General features: G+C 35.7%; 1 protein-coding gene across 5 annotated transcripts in view; it reads right to left on the reverse strand.

The window, feature by feature from the left end:
* Positions 1-2383: 2383 nt before the first annotated feature.
* Positions 2384-14369, reverse strand: part of TRMT1L (tRNA methyltransferase 1 like) — a 35233-nt gene continuing 23247 nt past the window's right edge. For 2 of the 5 annotated variants that reach the window (XM_060035301.1, XM_060035290.1), the window contains 5 exons: positions 8134-8212; positions 6034-6200; positions 5307-5369; positions 2833-2959; positions 2384-2729 (listed from right to left, as the gene is read on the reverse strand). In XM_060035301.1, coding sequence (XP_059891284.1) covers positions 2477-2729; positions 2833-2959; positions 5307-5369; positions 6034-6200; positions 8134-8212 — 689 coding nt within the window. In that variant the 3' untranslated portion in view covers positions 2384-2476. Of the gene's footprint in view, positions 2730-2832; positions 2960-5306; positions 5370-6033; positions 6201-8133; positions 8213-14369 lie in introns of those variants that run through there. The other 3 variants (XM_060035296.1, XM_060035307.1, XM_060035313.1) reach the window with 3 other exon arrangements.

Here is a 14369-nt window from a genome sequence, read left to right on the forward strand (position 1 = left end):
GGCAGGGCTTCCCATGTTCTCAGTGGCCTATCAGGGGTGGGGTCAGGTCCCAAGTTGCTGGAGCAGAAGCCCTGAGGGTCAGGTCTAAGCTGGCTTGGTTACCTTTAAGTGTGTGCTTTTGCCCCTCCCAGCACTGTCACCCTCACACCAGAGGGGAGCAGTGCTGGAGCAAGAGGTGCAGAAATGGGTATTCAGCGAGGGTCAAGGGTTGAGGTGCTGGCTATGGCAGTCTGGCCTGTCAGAGATCCTGAGTGCCTCTGCCACACTGCCTGTGCAATTGCTAGTAATGGCTGCCCCCCTCCCTGTTAAGACAGCCCTTAGGGTTTGAGCTGCCTTGGCATCTTATGGCCAGCTGAGCTTTTTCCTTGGTTGTGGCAACCCTTGTTCCAATGTGAAGATGTGATGCGAGGCAAGCAGTGCTGGAGTATCTGCTCAGCTCAGGTTGGGGGGTATACCAGGGCGTTCACAGGAAAGGAGTCAGCCACTCGAGAGGTTTCAAATTCAGTCTCCCTTTCCGCCCAGCTTTGCGAGCAGGTGAGTATCCACGTGCTCATGAGTGGACAGCAGCCTTCCCACAGCCCACCTGTTAGTCTCACTGGCCCTCCAACCAGCCAAGGGGGCTCATCTTCCCTTTGTTGGACCCCAGGGCTGAGGCATCCAATATGTGGCTTGAACCACTCACCCTGCAGGGAGGGCCTTTGCCCATGTAATCTCCCTTTTCCTCTGAGTTCCCTCCCAGGGTCACAGGTCCCAACCTGATTGCTTGTTTTCCCTTCTTACCTGTTTCTGTGTGAATCTTTCTTACAGCCTTGGTTGTACAGGAGTCTTTATGACAGTTTCCAGTTTTCAGTGAGAATTGTTCCACGTGTAGATGTATTTTTGAAGTGTTTGTAGGGGGAGGTGAGTTCCACATCCTCCTCCTCCTTCACCTCGATTGCTCTCCCCATACACATATATTGTAAATAATCAGATGGTCCATGTGCTGGTTTGTCTTACGGATTTATAGTAATTTTTCTTAAGTATACAAAAAATAGTAATAACTTTTTATTTCTTTTTGTGTTCTTTTGTGAGTTATAATTTTAACTGGCAGGAATAATAAAGGTTTTTTTAATGGTCATTATAGAGACTAATTTGCACTTCACCTGTTCCTTTATTTTACTAAAATTCTATTAATTGGAGACAAGAAAAAGCAACCTTCTAGGACTATGCTGTAATAACACAAAGAGATTTTCTTTTATTTCCTCTAAGTTAATATTCTATGTTGATGCAAACTAGACTATCTGAATTTCTATATATGTCATGGGAGTGTTTACATGGTGTATTTAAACCTTTCAGTTGTTACTCTCCCTTAATTGTCAAGCTTACTGCTTGTAAAAAGTTACTTCCTCTAACAAGGTAAATATGTATTAAATCCTTGAGACAAAAATCTAAATTTTTGGTATATCTTTTTATCCAAAGTCTTACATTCAAATGAAGCAAGAATAATATTTATTAATGGAAATGAGATTTTTTTCCAACTAATTTTCATAGTCATGTTAGCCTGAGCTACTTGTACAAAAAATTAGCACATACACACACCAAAAAACAAGCAAAACAACAAAAAAGCCAAACCACCCCCCAAAAAACAAGAAAATCCTCACTTCAGAAAGTCATAAGGTGACAAGTTTTACTCCTGAGAGGTAGACAACCAAGCAAATGAATATTGTACGTGCATTAACTGAGGCACTTGAGATCACCCAGTTTATTTAATTCATAACAAAATCTCTCTTCAGAATTTAGTGCCTGTGAACAATCACTATATAAGAACAGTGGTCTCAATTTACTTTAACAAAATCTTACTCTGAAGTTTAGTCATGTAGACCTTAAACTTATAAGAAAATGTATTTCTATCTCAGGCAATTATTTAATTTCTCAAAAGCTAGTAATGAAAGATCAGTGTGGGTAGAGATATGATTTCTTGAAATTGGGAATATATTTTAGCTTGTATTTGTGAAAAAATATATTAGTGACCTGAAAGGACATTGTTCCTCCTATTCTATTTAGGGTCATTTTAATAAAAGGCTCTGGCTTCATCTTATACACTACAAACAGAAAAACATAAATATCATGAATCAGTTTAAGTAGAGATGTGATTAAGTATAGTAAAGGATGGCTTCCATAACATAAATAAAATTCCAAACACTTTGCATGTGAAAAATTTCTGAGTATTAAACAGTAGGGTGATCTCAGTCACAAACTTGGCCTTCACGTGAAATGTTTTCATTAAAATTTTAAGTTTTCTTTAAAATAAGAAAAACTTGGAAAGCATAGCTCCCAAACCAGCTAAGTTAGAAACTGCTAATTTTCTGAATGAAAACAGCACTGTTTTTTTTTATTTTTACACAACTGAATTGAAAGAATAGAAAAAGCACTACAGTTGATATAGAGAACTATTAGGCCATCAACACAGACATCTGGGAACAAACTTCTTTTATATTTACCATCTTCTGCAGCCACTTGCTTCTGCTTTGTCATTCACTGACATTTCAACCGTGTCAGCTACTGTATCTTCGGACGCTGGTTGGACGTGGCCCTCTGACTGTCCTCCAGTGTAGGTGGGGGTGCTGTACTTTAAAAGGATAGATTTAAACTGTATTAGAGGTGCATCTGTACGGACACCCATCGGGTCAAAATGAGTTCGGCTTACTCGAAAGCCTGCTTGAGAAAGACAGCACAAAAACTTTTTTAACCTGGAACAAGGAAAGGAAAAAAATGAGGTTCTTGTACTTTTATTTAAATCACAATGTCATTAAAATATTAAATATATACACTGTCATTCACTGACTGTCTTACTTTGGCATATTCATTCCTTTAATGCTGTGTCTATGGATGTTGTAATAAAAGGGAGGATGTTCAGTATTCACATCAGTCTTTTGCCTCTTGGCTAAATTTGTGGTGGTTTCGTTACTTCTTCTCTTCCCTGAAACATACATATATAAACACAGAAAGTTAGCATTCCCTTAAAAATTACAGCCAAATACTTTTATAACTACATACTGTCTTCGAGTATAAATCCTCTGACACACACCATTTCAACCTATCTAATCTTAATTCTAGACAGCTTTTATTGTAAGAAGAATATATATTCTTGATACTTTCACTATCCTTCACCCATGTAATTTTAATATTTAACTGTTTGCTGAATCAGAACTTCTTTTCTACCTTCTTCAATTTTAAGCCTCAAGTCTATTTCCACCTTCTGTAGAAAGCCATTTATGAATTCTGGGCCAGCCATCCCACACTACACTACTCAGAGTTTAAGTTCTGTCATTTTTTTGTTTTCCCTGTTTCACATATTTAGGTCTTTTATGTGTATAAATCCTTTCTTCCCAAATTATATTCTAATCTAAGTTCCTAGGAATAATGTCCTTTATTTCTATACTTGTATTCTCTACTGAATGCCAATACAGTTGAACAATGCAGGTTTGAATTGTGTGGGTCCACTTCAACATGGATATTTTTTAATAGTAAAAACCACAGTACTACATTGTCCATGGTTGGTTGAATCTGTGGATGAAGGGCTGACTCTAAGTTACACATGGATTAACCCTGGGGTTGTTCCAAGCGTCAACTGTATTTGATATACAGTAGGTCTTCAATGAACACAAAACAAAACCAACACAAAATCAGTCTCAAGGGCTTGGATACAGGAATTTAAAAAGGTATAATGTATGATCTCATTGCCTACTTCTTACCACAGTACTTAGCCTTTACATTTTAAGTGAAAGGCAGCTAGCAAGTTAAGTTTCTAGCAATGTATCCTTCCAAAAATCACAAAAGGAAGACAATTGAGATATCCAAGTTACTATGAGATTTTTTCTGAATGTTCAACTCAATTAATTATTTCTACAAGGATGTTATTATGGCCGAATTTTAAATTTTTATGAAAACTAACATTCACTTAAGCAAAAGTATTCAGAAGCAAAATTTGATGCATGAAAATGATAAACTGCAAAGATAAATATAAATTATTGTTGAACTGTTGCCTCATGACTCCCCCATTAAATCAAATAATTAAAACTTGATTATACTCTCACATTAAATCTAAGAAGATTTAGGAAAATCTGAGACTTAAAATCCGATATCAAACCTTAATAATTACTATCATCAACAGTACATGGATTTTTTTTGCCTGATTATTTTCTATCATGGAAGATTCTGTATGTTGATATACTAGTTTAGAATAATCATATAATTTCAGAGCTATAAAAGAACCTAAAGAGATTAGTCTAATTCCCTTAATTTATACATGAGAAAGGCTCAGAGATTTAAAATATTTTTAAAACTTATGTTTTACCTTATTCTAAAAAGGTTTTATGACAACTCTTTTGAAGGTGGGGGACCTGGCTGAGGTTACACAACAAATGACACAAGGAAGTAGAATGATGCTCTTAAATCTAATGTGCTTCAGAGTATACCATAATGCCTTTTTCCTCCTCCAACAGAGAAATTAAGGAGAATAAATCATTTAAGTGATTTGAATCTTCGCTAATGAGTTGAAGATGCCAAATGAACATGACTGTTGGCAAGAGTATGCAGTAATTACTAAACTGTAAGCTATTAGCAGGAGTTGAAATTTTCTTGTCTTTGAAGATCAACACTAAAATGTTGAGCAACTAATACAAAATTATAGCTTGTAATTATAGTCCTCTGTTCTTTCAGTCTTAACACTGTGTTTTCTTTTTACCTGTATACAAAACACATTTAGAATCTAACATTGTCTTTTTAAAACTTTAGACATTAAGGCACTGACATTATAAATCTTAACACCCTTTTGATATGAATTTGCAGTGTCTAATATAAGTAAATTTTAAAGTATGCACACACCCCAAATTGTAAGAAAGGCCACGTAATAAATTCTTATGGCCAGAGTATAGGGTCTTCTGGTTAATCAGTGGAATTCCTATAAATCATATGTTGATGAGAAAGTTTATAAGAATTAGAATAAAATTTAATCTTAACTCTATAACCTTTATCAAATATAATTTGATCTTATTTTGGTTCATATGGTTCTTTAAGATCTTATAGCTCTTGCAAGGGGATCACCATATATTAGAGATGTGAACAAAGTACACATTAATAGAAACCTTGAACTGTGCAAATGCCAGATAAACAAGGTTGATTATAATTTTGTTGTTGGTGTAATATGAAAATGCATTTTGAAGTACGCTACCAAAGCAATCTCTTCCCTTCCAATTATCCTTCTGCTATGTGCCCTTCTGCACAGACACATACATACATATATACGCACACATATACATACATACCTTGTGCAATGTAATTATCTGTTGTGGTATCATCTGTAGTTTTAATAAATACACCATATTCTTCTTAAATAAAAACAAATGGAAATGATAAAATATTTTACAGAATAACAGTAAGCAACAATTCGAAGTTTAAATAAAAGCTTACTTAATTCTGTGCACACTGCTTTTATGAACATGAGATTCTGTGACCAAAACAGGCTACAAGAATTCATTTTTTAATCCTTTAATAAGAGCTGCTTCTTGTAATGACTCATGACCATGCTAGGATGTCTAACAAGCCCACCCTTATATCAATAGCCAGATAAAACAAAGGAGAAAAAACTTAGCTTTACTGAGTGATAAATGTAAAGCTAGTGTCCATGTCTTAATGGATATTACAAAATTTTTGGCCACACTATTCTGAGTGATCTCAGAATTCTCTCTAGAAAGCGGATGTAGGGTAATAAAATCACAACAGACTTTTAGTTCTTTTCATCTACTAAAATTTAAAAAATACATCTGTCTTAACAAAATCATTATTTATTTCATGCCCCTAATATTAACCTGAAGAAAACTATGCAATTAAAAAAAAAAGTTAACCGGATTATGATGAAACTCATTAGGATTTACTTAAAGCACACAACTTATAATTATACTGCTTTTGATTATAACATCAAATAAAGATAAAAAGATGGAATATTTCTGATAACCAATTTGTAAGCTAGTAAATTAGTGTTCAATTAGTCACCTTGCTTGTTGAGATTTGAAGGTGCATGAACTGAAAACTGACTTTGAGGAGTACACTCTGACTCAAAGATTAATGTCTTTATTAGGGTCTGAATGTCATCTAAACCATGGTGAAGAGATTCAAATAGCATTCTTTTGAGGAATCCAGTATTGAAAAGGGAACTTGACCTGAAAAAAGAACATAGAATTGGGTTTGAGAAATGTTTTCTTTAAAAAAAATGTCTTCATAATTTAACAACAAGTAAGATAATTTGCCCACACCTTTTATCATGTCAGTTCTCTAAGCTAGTGGGATTAGTCAAGGATATTTTATTCACATTACGTCAACAAGAATTTATTGAGCCCTCATAAGGTGTTTAAGTCCTGTGGTACACAGAGGTGTAAGATATACCAAAGTATAAAATTCAGTGTTTACCTTATGAAAGCTTATAAATCTAGACAGAATCTAGACAGGGACATAGTGTAAGGCAGAGGTTTTCACAATGCATATTCCAGTAATAGTAAACCTTAATTCCAGTGTATACATGGTGGGACAGGGTGAGATACATGAGAATTACATATGCAGGTGGTGATGTAGTTAAGAAATGGCTCAGGGCTGAGTCTGATATGCTTCCCATTTAATTTGAGAGTCACAGGTATAATGGACAGAATATCAGTTCCAAGTCAGATAAACTTGAATTCCTGTCCTCGCTCCACCACTCACTAGCTATGAAATTTTGAATAACTACTGCTTTTGAGTCTCACATTCCTCATCATAATATGGAAAATAAAACCTCTGACAGACTTGTTATGGGAGTTAAATGAGATAGTAGTACACTTACGATCCCTAGTACAAAGTATATCCTCAAGGAAGAGAAGCTATTAAGGTTAGCAAATTATGAAAGGATACGTGATTTTAAGTGTCAAATGAGTGATCAATATAAGATTTACTAAAAGACAATTTAAAGATTATTTTGGGTTTAAACACTTAAGGAGAAACTTCAAAGAGGATGTATAATTTAAACTGGAGGTGGGGAAGGGGTAAGAGCCTGGATGAGTGTAAAGACATGAACAATGGCTTTAAGTGAGAAAATCTTAAGTCACAGTTTAGACCTCAGTTTTGGAGGTCAGAAAACCTGAGTTCTGGCTCTGCCTGTGCTACTAACTAAATTTTAGGGGGTCAGTTTTAGCCAGCACTTAAATACACTGTGCCATAATTTTCTCATCTGTAAAATGAGGGAGGAGTTGGGCTAGATCTTTCTGGATCCAGCAACCTGTTGTTCTTAATTTCCCTAGTTCCAAGATCAGTGAGTAGGATCAATGTGTGATATAAGTAAGAGAGTACTAGAAGGTAAGGCTGGCCAGGTCATTCTTAATCTACAAGTATTTACATGAAATGAAGATAAAATAATGGGTATCAGCACAAATATGTTTACTATTAGGTTAATTTTTAGGCTTAGTAGATGGCCGAACCTTGGCCTGGTAAAGTAATGAGGTTGAAGTTTGCAGTGATTCTTGTCACAATGCTGTCAGGAATCTCAAATTTCTACAAGAATATCTAGTAACAGACGCTTATGGGAAGGTGTCTGAGCAAAAGCAATTCAACTTTAAGGCATTAAAAACACAATAACTAGTTACTAAGGATGCAAAAGCACACATACATTGAATATCTGCAGCTGTGTCCTGTCTAAACAGCTTTACCTAACACAAAAGCAGACGTTTACTTTCACATGCACTTCTTACTTAAATTCCTCAAAGATCTTTTATTAATATATTACTTGACTGGTCTATAAAAGTGACACTTTACAATCACACCCTAGTTCTATAGTTATTACCTGAAAAAAGCCTCATTCTTACTATGCAGAAATAAATTATTTGCAGATCAGCTAGGCTTCTCTTTGATCCTACTGCATCTTAGCCCTGTCACGAACTTGGAAGAATAATGATATAGAAAAATGTGAAAACAAAACACCTCAGGTTCATAGGGGGAAAAGAATCATAATTATTTTCCTATACTTAAAAAAAAATTGAACCTTAATTTGCTTGTCTTTTACCACACATAATCAAAAGTAAACAATCAATACATATATCAGTTTTGAATATATTATGCTTAGGCACATACCATAGAGGTCCAAGTTCTATTGCTGTCTTTCCAGGCATGCTTCCATGACAGTTACAGGGTAGCTGTCTATATGGGTTTTCTGTGAAAAGATAATAAAAAGAGAAGTCAAAGGGGAATTGACAATGTAAACAGTAGTAAGTATTATATTAACAATAATTTGCAGCTACAATATACTGAGGATCTACTATGTGCCAGGTATTGTGCTAAGTATTTTATATGCATTAAAAAAATTTAATCCTTACAACTCTCTGAAGTAGGTACTGTTAAGATCTCAGTTGTATAGATCAGAGGATTAAAGCTTAAGAAAGATGTAGAAATCCACATCAAACGACTTATTAGAGGCATAGCTTTTAGTCAGTATACTACCTGAAATAATTTAAGTAGGAGCAAGTCTTGTAAATTCCACAAGATATCCATATTTTAAAATCAACTGATTGGGATATAATTTACACGCAGTAAAATGTATACATTTTATGTGAAAAGGTTGATGAGCTTTAACAAATGTATATACCCTGGTAACTAACATCCCATCAAAATAAAGACATTTCTTATAAGTTAAATCTTCCGTAACTGGGAAGAAAATGAATTACTCTATTCCCTAGGCTTGATGCATATTCAGCCCCAAAAATCTAGGCTAGAAGAAACTAATTCAGTTTAAAGAGCAATGAGGGGCCTGATGTAATCACAAGGTGACTGGGGAGGTATGAGAGCTATTCTTAGTTTCCAAAAAAGGGTGATATTCTACCATGGACTTTTTCAGTTCACTTCAGACCCAGAATAGTCATTTTAAATCAGACTCTCTCTGAGTTCCCGCAGGCCATTCCTGGGTTGATCATTCACTTTCTTGGAATGGCCTGATCTGATCAGTGGGTCCTAGATATATCCAGAACCCAGGATTATGGTGGTAGGGACATGGGTCTATAACCTCTTGCTATCTGATATCACTCTGTCATTCAATGCAATTAAATGGCAAAATGCACAGTTGTAAAATCTTATATTTACTTAAAGGCTTCCTTCATTGTTCATTCCTAGGTCTACCTTTCAGCCTTAAAAGAAGGTGTGGTTATCATTGACCTTAGCTTTGTTGAGAATGATGTTCCTCAGGTATTATATTAATATATTCAAGAAGTTCTCCCTGAAACCATTAAATAACTAAACTACAAATACTACAGGCAGGGTTACTGAAATTAGGGCGATTTACAGTTACGGTTCTGTCAGTCACACCAACTTACCGCCGACAGCACAGACATAAATTTGTATTAGTCAGTTTGTTTCCTGATGCATTTTGCAAAATGCTCCCATCATATAAACCTATATCTTTTTTCAAGCCCCTCACCTAAGATTTCTCAGTGCCTGGTCAGCATCAGCATCTTGAGGGATCAGGGCTATCATTTCAAGTTACCAGTAGCAAAAAATGAAGGGGTAAAGAAAGAAAACTAGTATTTCTATGTCACTGGTAAAACAGGCTATGAAGGTAATTCCAGATAAGGAATTCAAACATATTTAGAGACTTTTATTTAAAAGCAATGGACTGAACACATACTTTATCTCTGCTGTTTCTTAAAGCATTATTAAAATGAGAACAAAGGAATAAAATTCAAACCCCAAAGATAAATAAAATGGTAAAGGAGATGACAAAAGATGATGAGAAATGTCAATAAAATTTTAGAAGTGGGAAGGACATACACAGGTCAGAGAAAGCTAAAGCCTAAGCCTGAAATGGGTAGAAGGGCTACTAATAAACAGCAAGCCCACTGGTGTGGGGGACCTGGAAAGGCTTGAGAATTGAAGGTATTGATGGTCTCTGAAGATGGGAATAGGGTGGTACCACACACAAAAAGGCCTCGTTTAAAATTTTAAGACTTGTGGATCTTCTCTAATACCAACAGTTAGGCTTCTGCATCTTCCCCATCCCAAAAGAGGAAGTTAATCTTGGGTGAGGCTCAACCGCAGAGAATCTGGGACCAGGGACATTAGTCACAGTTAAGAGTGAGGAGACATATGAAAAGGGACTAAGTAAAAGTCTGTACAAATGTTAAGACCTTTCAGTCTCCTTCTTCAACATGGTTCCTAGAAAGCTGATAGAAGACTGCAAGATTCCTCTGTAGAAATACTTACCAATCCAAGAGAAAAGAGAGACACACACAGACACACACACACTGACTGACTGACTGACTGGCATTTGGGGGTTCTTGTAGTGAAAAGGCAGACTGCGTTCTCATTACAGTAAAGTCTATCTGTTTATAAGCCCTGCCGCAAGTACTTCCACATAACTTTTCAGCATGGAAAACTAAAGACCACTGGACATTTGAGATATACTACAACAGAGAACAAAATTACAAGAGAGAAATAGGAAAGAGAACTAAAACAAAATAATGGCAACAATACAAAAATAAGCAAAACAAAAATCCTATCCTTCCCTAAAATATAAAATATACCCAACTATAATCAATAGTCTTAGAGAGGTAAGATTAGATTTTACATCTCTGAAACAAGAATAGGATACTACTAAAAAGGGGGCAATGAAAAAATATGAAATAACTCTTGGAAATAAACCAAGTATGACAAATTTAAGCAGGAAAGTTGGAAAATAAAACTCAAGGAAATCTATAAAGTAGAACTAAATGCCAAATAAATTAATAGTAGAGATACAAAAAAATTAGAGAATTAATCTAGAAAATCCATCATATAACTAAAATGAGTTCCAGGAAGACAGAAGAGATATTTTGAGAGAAGAAAATTATCAAAGAAATAATAGAAAAAAATTTACCAGAACTGAAGAACTCAAGTTTAAGGGCTCACAGATTGTCCAGCACATTGAATTTAAAAAGATGAATTCACACACAAAATGAAGTTATTTTAGAATACTGGGTTAAGAAGAGATATTTTAGGAGCACTCAGAGACAAAAACACAAAGGACCATATATATAAGAACAATAGCAGACTTGTCAGTATTGGAGGCTAAGAGACAATGGAATAATATCTTAAACATTCTGAGGAAAAATGATTTCCAACCTAGGCTTCTATACTTGGCCATGCAATCCTTCTCAGGAAGCTATGGGAAAAAGTGTAGTTTCAAAAGGCGAAAGTAAAGAAGGAAAAGTGGAAAATACATAAGATTTAAGATATAGGAAATTCTTCAGAAGGAGAAAGCCAAAGAAAATTTCCAGTATGATGGTCTAAAAGGAAGCCCTAGGGCAACAGCTCTCAGAAGACCTAGAAAACAACCCAAACTAGAGCAGGAGGACTGTCTCCAGGGGAATGAAATGAAACCCAAAGATTACTTGATGTTCTTAACCAAAATCACAGGAACACTGAAATTGGATTATGGATTATGAAAAGTATATATACACAAAAGGTGACAAATACATAGTAATTAATTCCAGAGTAAGCAAAGAGTTGTATAAAAAAAGAAATGTTATTACAGCATATTAACTGGTTCATCTGTGTTGTAGCAGCTTTCTAAGATAGATAGGCAGCAATGATTCCTGTCTCTGGCATTCATACCCTTCTATAATCCCTTCCTCTTGAATGTGAGATCACTGGATCTAGAGACTCATTTCTAGTGACTAGAATATGGCAATATTCTCTCTTTTTCTCTTTCCTTCTTTTCCTTTCTCTCTCTGGTTCTTGCTTAATCCTTCCAACGAAGTGAGCTGCTATGCTGTGAGTATGAAGAGGACTGCATGACAAGCAGTAACCATGTGAATGAGCTTGTAAGCAGATCCTTCCTCAGTCAGGCCTTGATGATTGCAGCCCTGGCCAACACCTTGACTGTGTCCTTGTGAGAGACCCTCAGCTACTGGACCCAACTGAACCATACCCAGATTCTTGACTCAGAGAAACTATGAGATAATAAAAAGTTGTTTCAAGCCACTAAGTTTTGGAGTAATTTGTTACACAGTAATACATAACCAATATGACTTGTGAACAATATTTTTATATTTATAAAAATATAAACACTGAATATTGATTAAGCCAACACTGGAGAGGAGAACTACATGCATGTGACTGGGCTGGCTTGAGATGCTGAATACTCTTCTTCCATGAAAGGAAGTTACAGGCAGTATAAGCATGCTACTTAGAAATAGGGAAGACACTAAACATTAAAGACTTTAAATATTAGAAGAAACAGCTATGAGGTTTTAGCTGTTGACTTTAGGGAGTGGGGCAGATATCATTATTTTATTAATAAGACTTATGGAACTATTTGACTTTTTAAATTATGTATTACAAATTGATAAACATAAAAAATTCTAAGTGACCTGACTTTTTTGAAAGACATAATCATTTACACTCTGCAAGTCCTGTATGATTACAAACAAAATGCAGACAACAAATCATATTGCTTTATAGCAATTTATTAAGTAAAAAATCCTTTAAAATGTTTAATTAGGGGGAGGGGGAGGGATGGATTGGGAGTTTGGCGTTAGTAGTTGCAAACTATTACATTTAGGATGGATAAACAACAAGGTCCTACTGTATAGCACAGGGAACTATATCCAATCCCGTGGGATAAACCATAATGGAAAAGAATATAAAAAAGAATGTATATGTGTGTATAACTGAGTCACTTCGCTGTACAGCAAAAATAAACATAACACTGTAAATCAACTATATGTCAATTAAAAAATATTAAAAAAAAGAAAAACCACTGTAGTAACAGTCCAAAATTATACAGCAACATGAAGCACTTCTGATGGAGAGGGAAAGATGTTAGGTTTTTATGGATTCAGGATCAAATCTGAACAGAGTGTATTTGAGTTTAGTTACTTGTCGATACTGTAAAACACACATGGTGAGATATGAAAGGATAATAAACTCCATGTAAGAAAGAACTGATTCATAATTTTAAGGGCAGGAACACTGTCAGTAACACCGGGGTATGAGGTAAAAAACACTGAGATTCTTTTTTATTGAGGGAAACTCACATTACTGATACCCTTTTAAACACTGAAGAGGTCTGTTATTTCTTACATAAAGGAAAACTGAATTAGGAAAAAACAGAAAAGAAACCATAGGGCAGTAAACCAATTATCCAGGAGGACCAAAACTTTCCAAAGTTTCATCAAAGATATTTATGAAATCTATATTTTAAAAAGCCAGAGTGGATTCTGTAACTCCTCTGATTATGTTGCATTGAAACCAAGATTAGGATGGTGGACTGAGCATTTAAACCTGTCTCCTCTTCTTATTCCAAATCTCTAGAAATGATAGAAAATATATTTTTATGAAAAATTCCTAAATAGTGCTGGAAAATAAGATGAGCCATCACACATCCCAAATCATTCAGTGCTTTCTGAAAGCCTACAAGCTGTGAGATCATACTACTGGAAGAAAACCACACTGGGGAGAATAGCTATTAAAGGCAGAAATAGCCTAGGGGCTATATGAACCTAAAAAGCAAGGATGAATGGCACTAGAGTAGCTCTAGGACAACTGTTAAAGGGATTGGTTAGAAACTACTTGAAGCAGCTTACGATTATATAACTCCTCTAATCCATGATTAGTAATTACAGAAGATACTTGTCTTCAGTTTGAAGTGATAAAGGTTTAGGTTGGAGAAGCAAGATAGTGCCCCAAACTTGATAAAAAACAATTATCTAGGGCCCTAAGAAGCTCTGAATTCCAAGTAGGATAAACACAGAGAGACTCACTCAGACACATCATAATCAAACTGCTGAAAGCTACACAGAAAATCTTGAAAGCAGTAAGAGAAAAATAACTTATCAAGTATGAGGGAACAACAATACAATTAATGGGGACTTCCCTGGTGGTGCAGTGGTTAAGAATCCGCCTGCCAAAGCAGGGGACATGGGTTTGAGCCCTGGTCTGGGAAGATCCCACATGCCGCGGAACAACTAAGCCCGTGCGCCACAACTACTGAGCCTGCACTCTAGAGCCCATGAGTCACAACTACTGAAGCCCACGTACCACAACTACTGAAGCCCACGTGTCTAGAGCCCGTGCTCCGCAACAAGAGAAGCCACCGCAATGAGAAGCCCGCGCACTACAACGAAGAGTAAACCCCGCTCGCTGCAACTAGAGAAAGCCCACGCACAGCAACGAAGACCCAGTGCAGCCATAGATAAATAAATAAATTAATTAAAAACAAAAAAAACCCAATTAATGGCTGACTTTTAATCAGAAATAATAGAGGCCAGAAGGCACTGGAATGACATAGTTGAAGTGCTGAGAGGAAAAAAAAGAACTATCAACCAATAATTCTACATCCA

This window comes from Delphinus delphis, chromosome 1, assembly GCF_949987515.2.
Source record: "Delphinus delphis chromosome 1, mDelDel1.2, whole genome shotgun sequence".
NCBI lineage: Eukaryota > Metazoa > Chordata > Mammalia > Artiodactyla > Delphinidae > Delphinus > Delphinus delphis.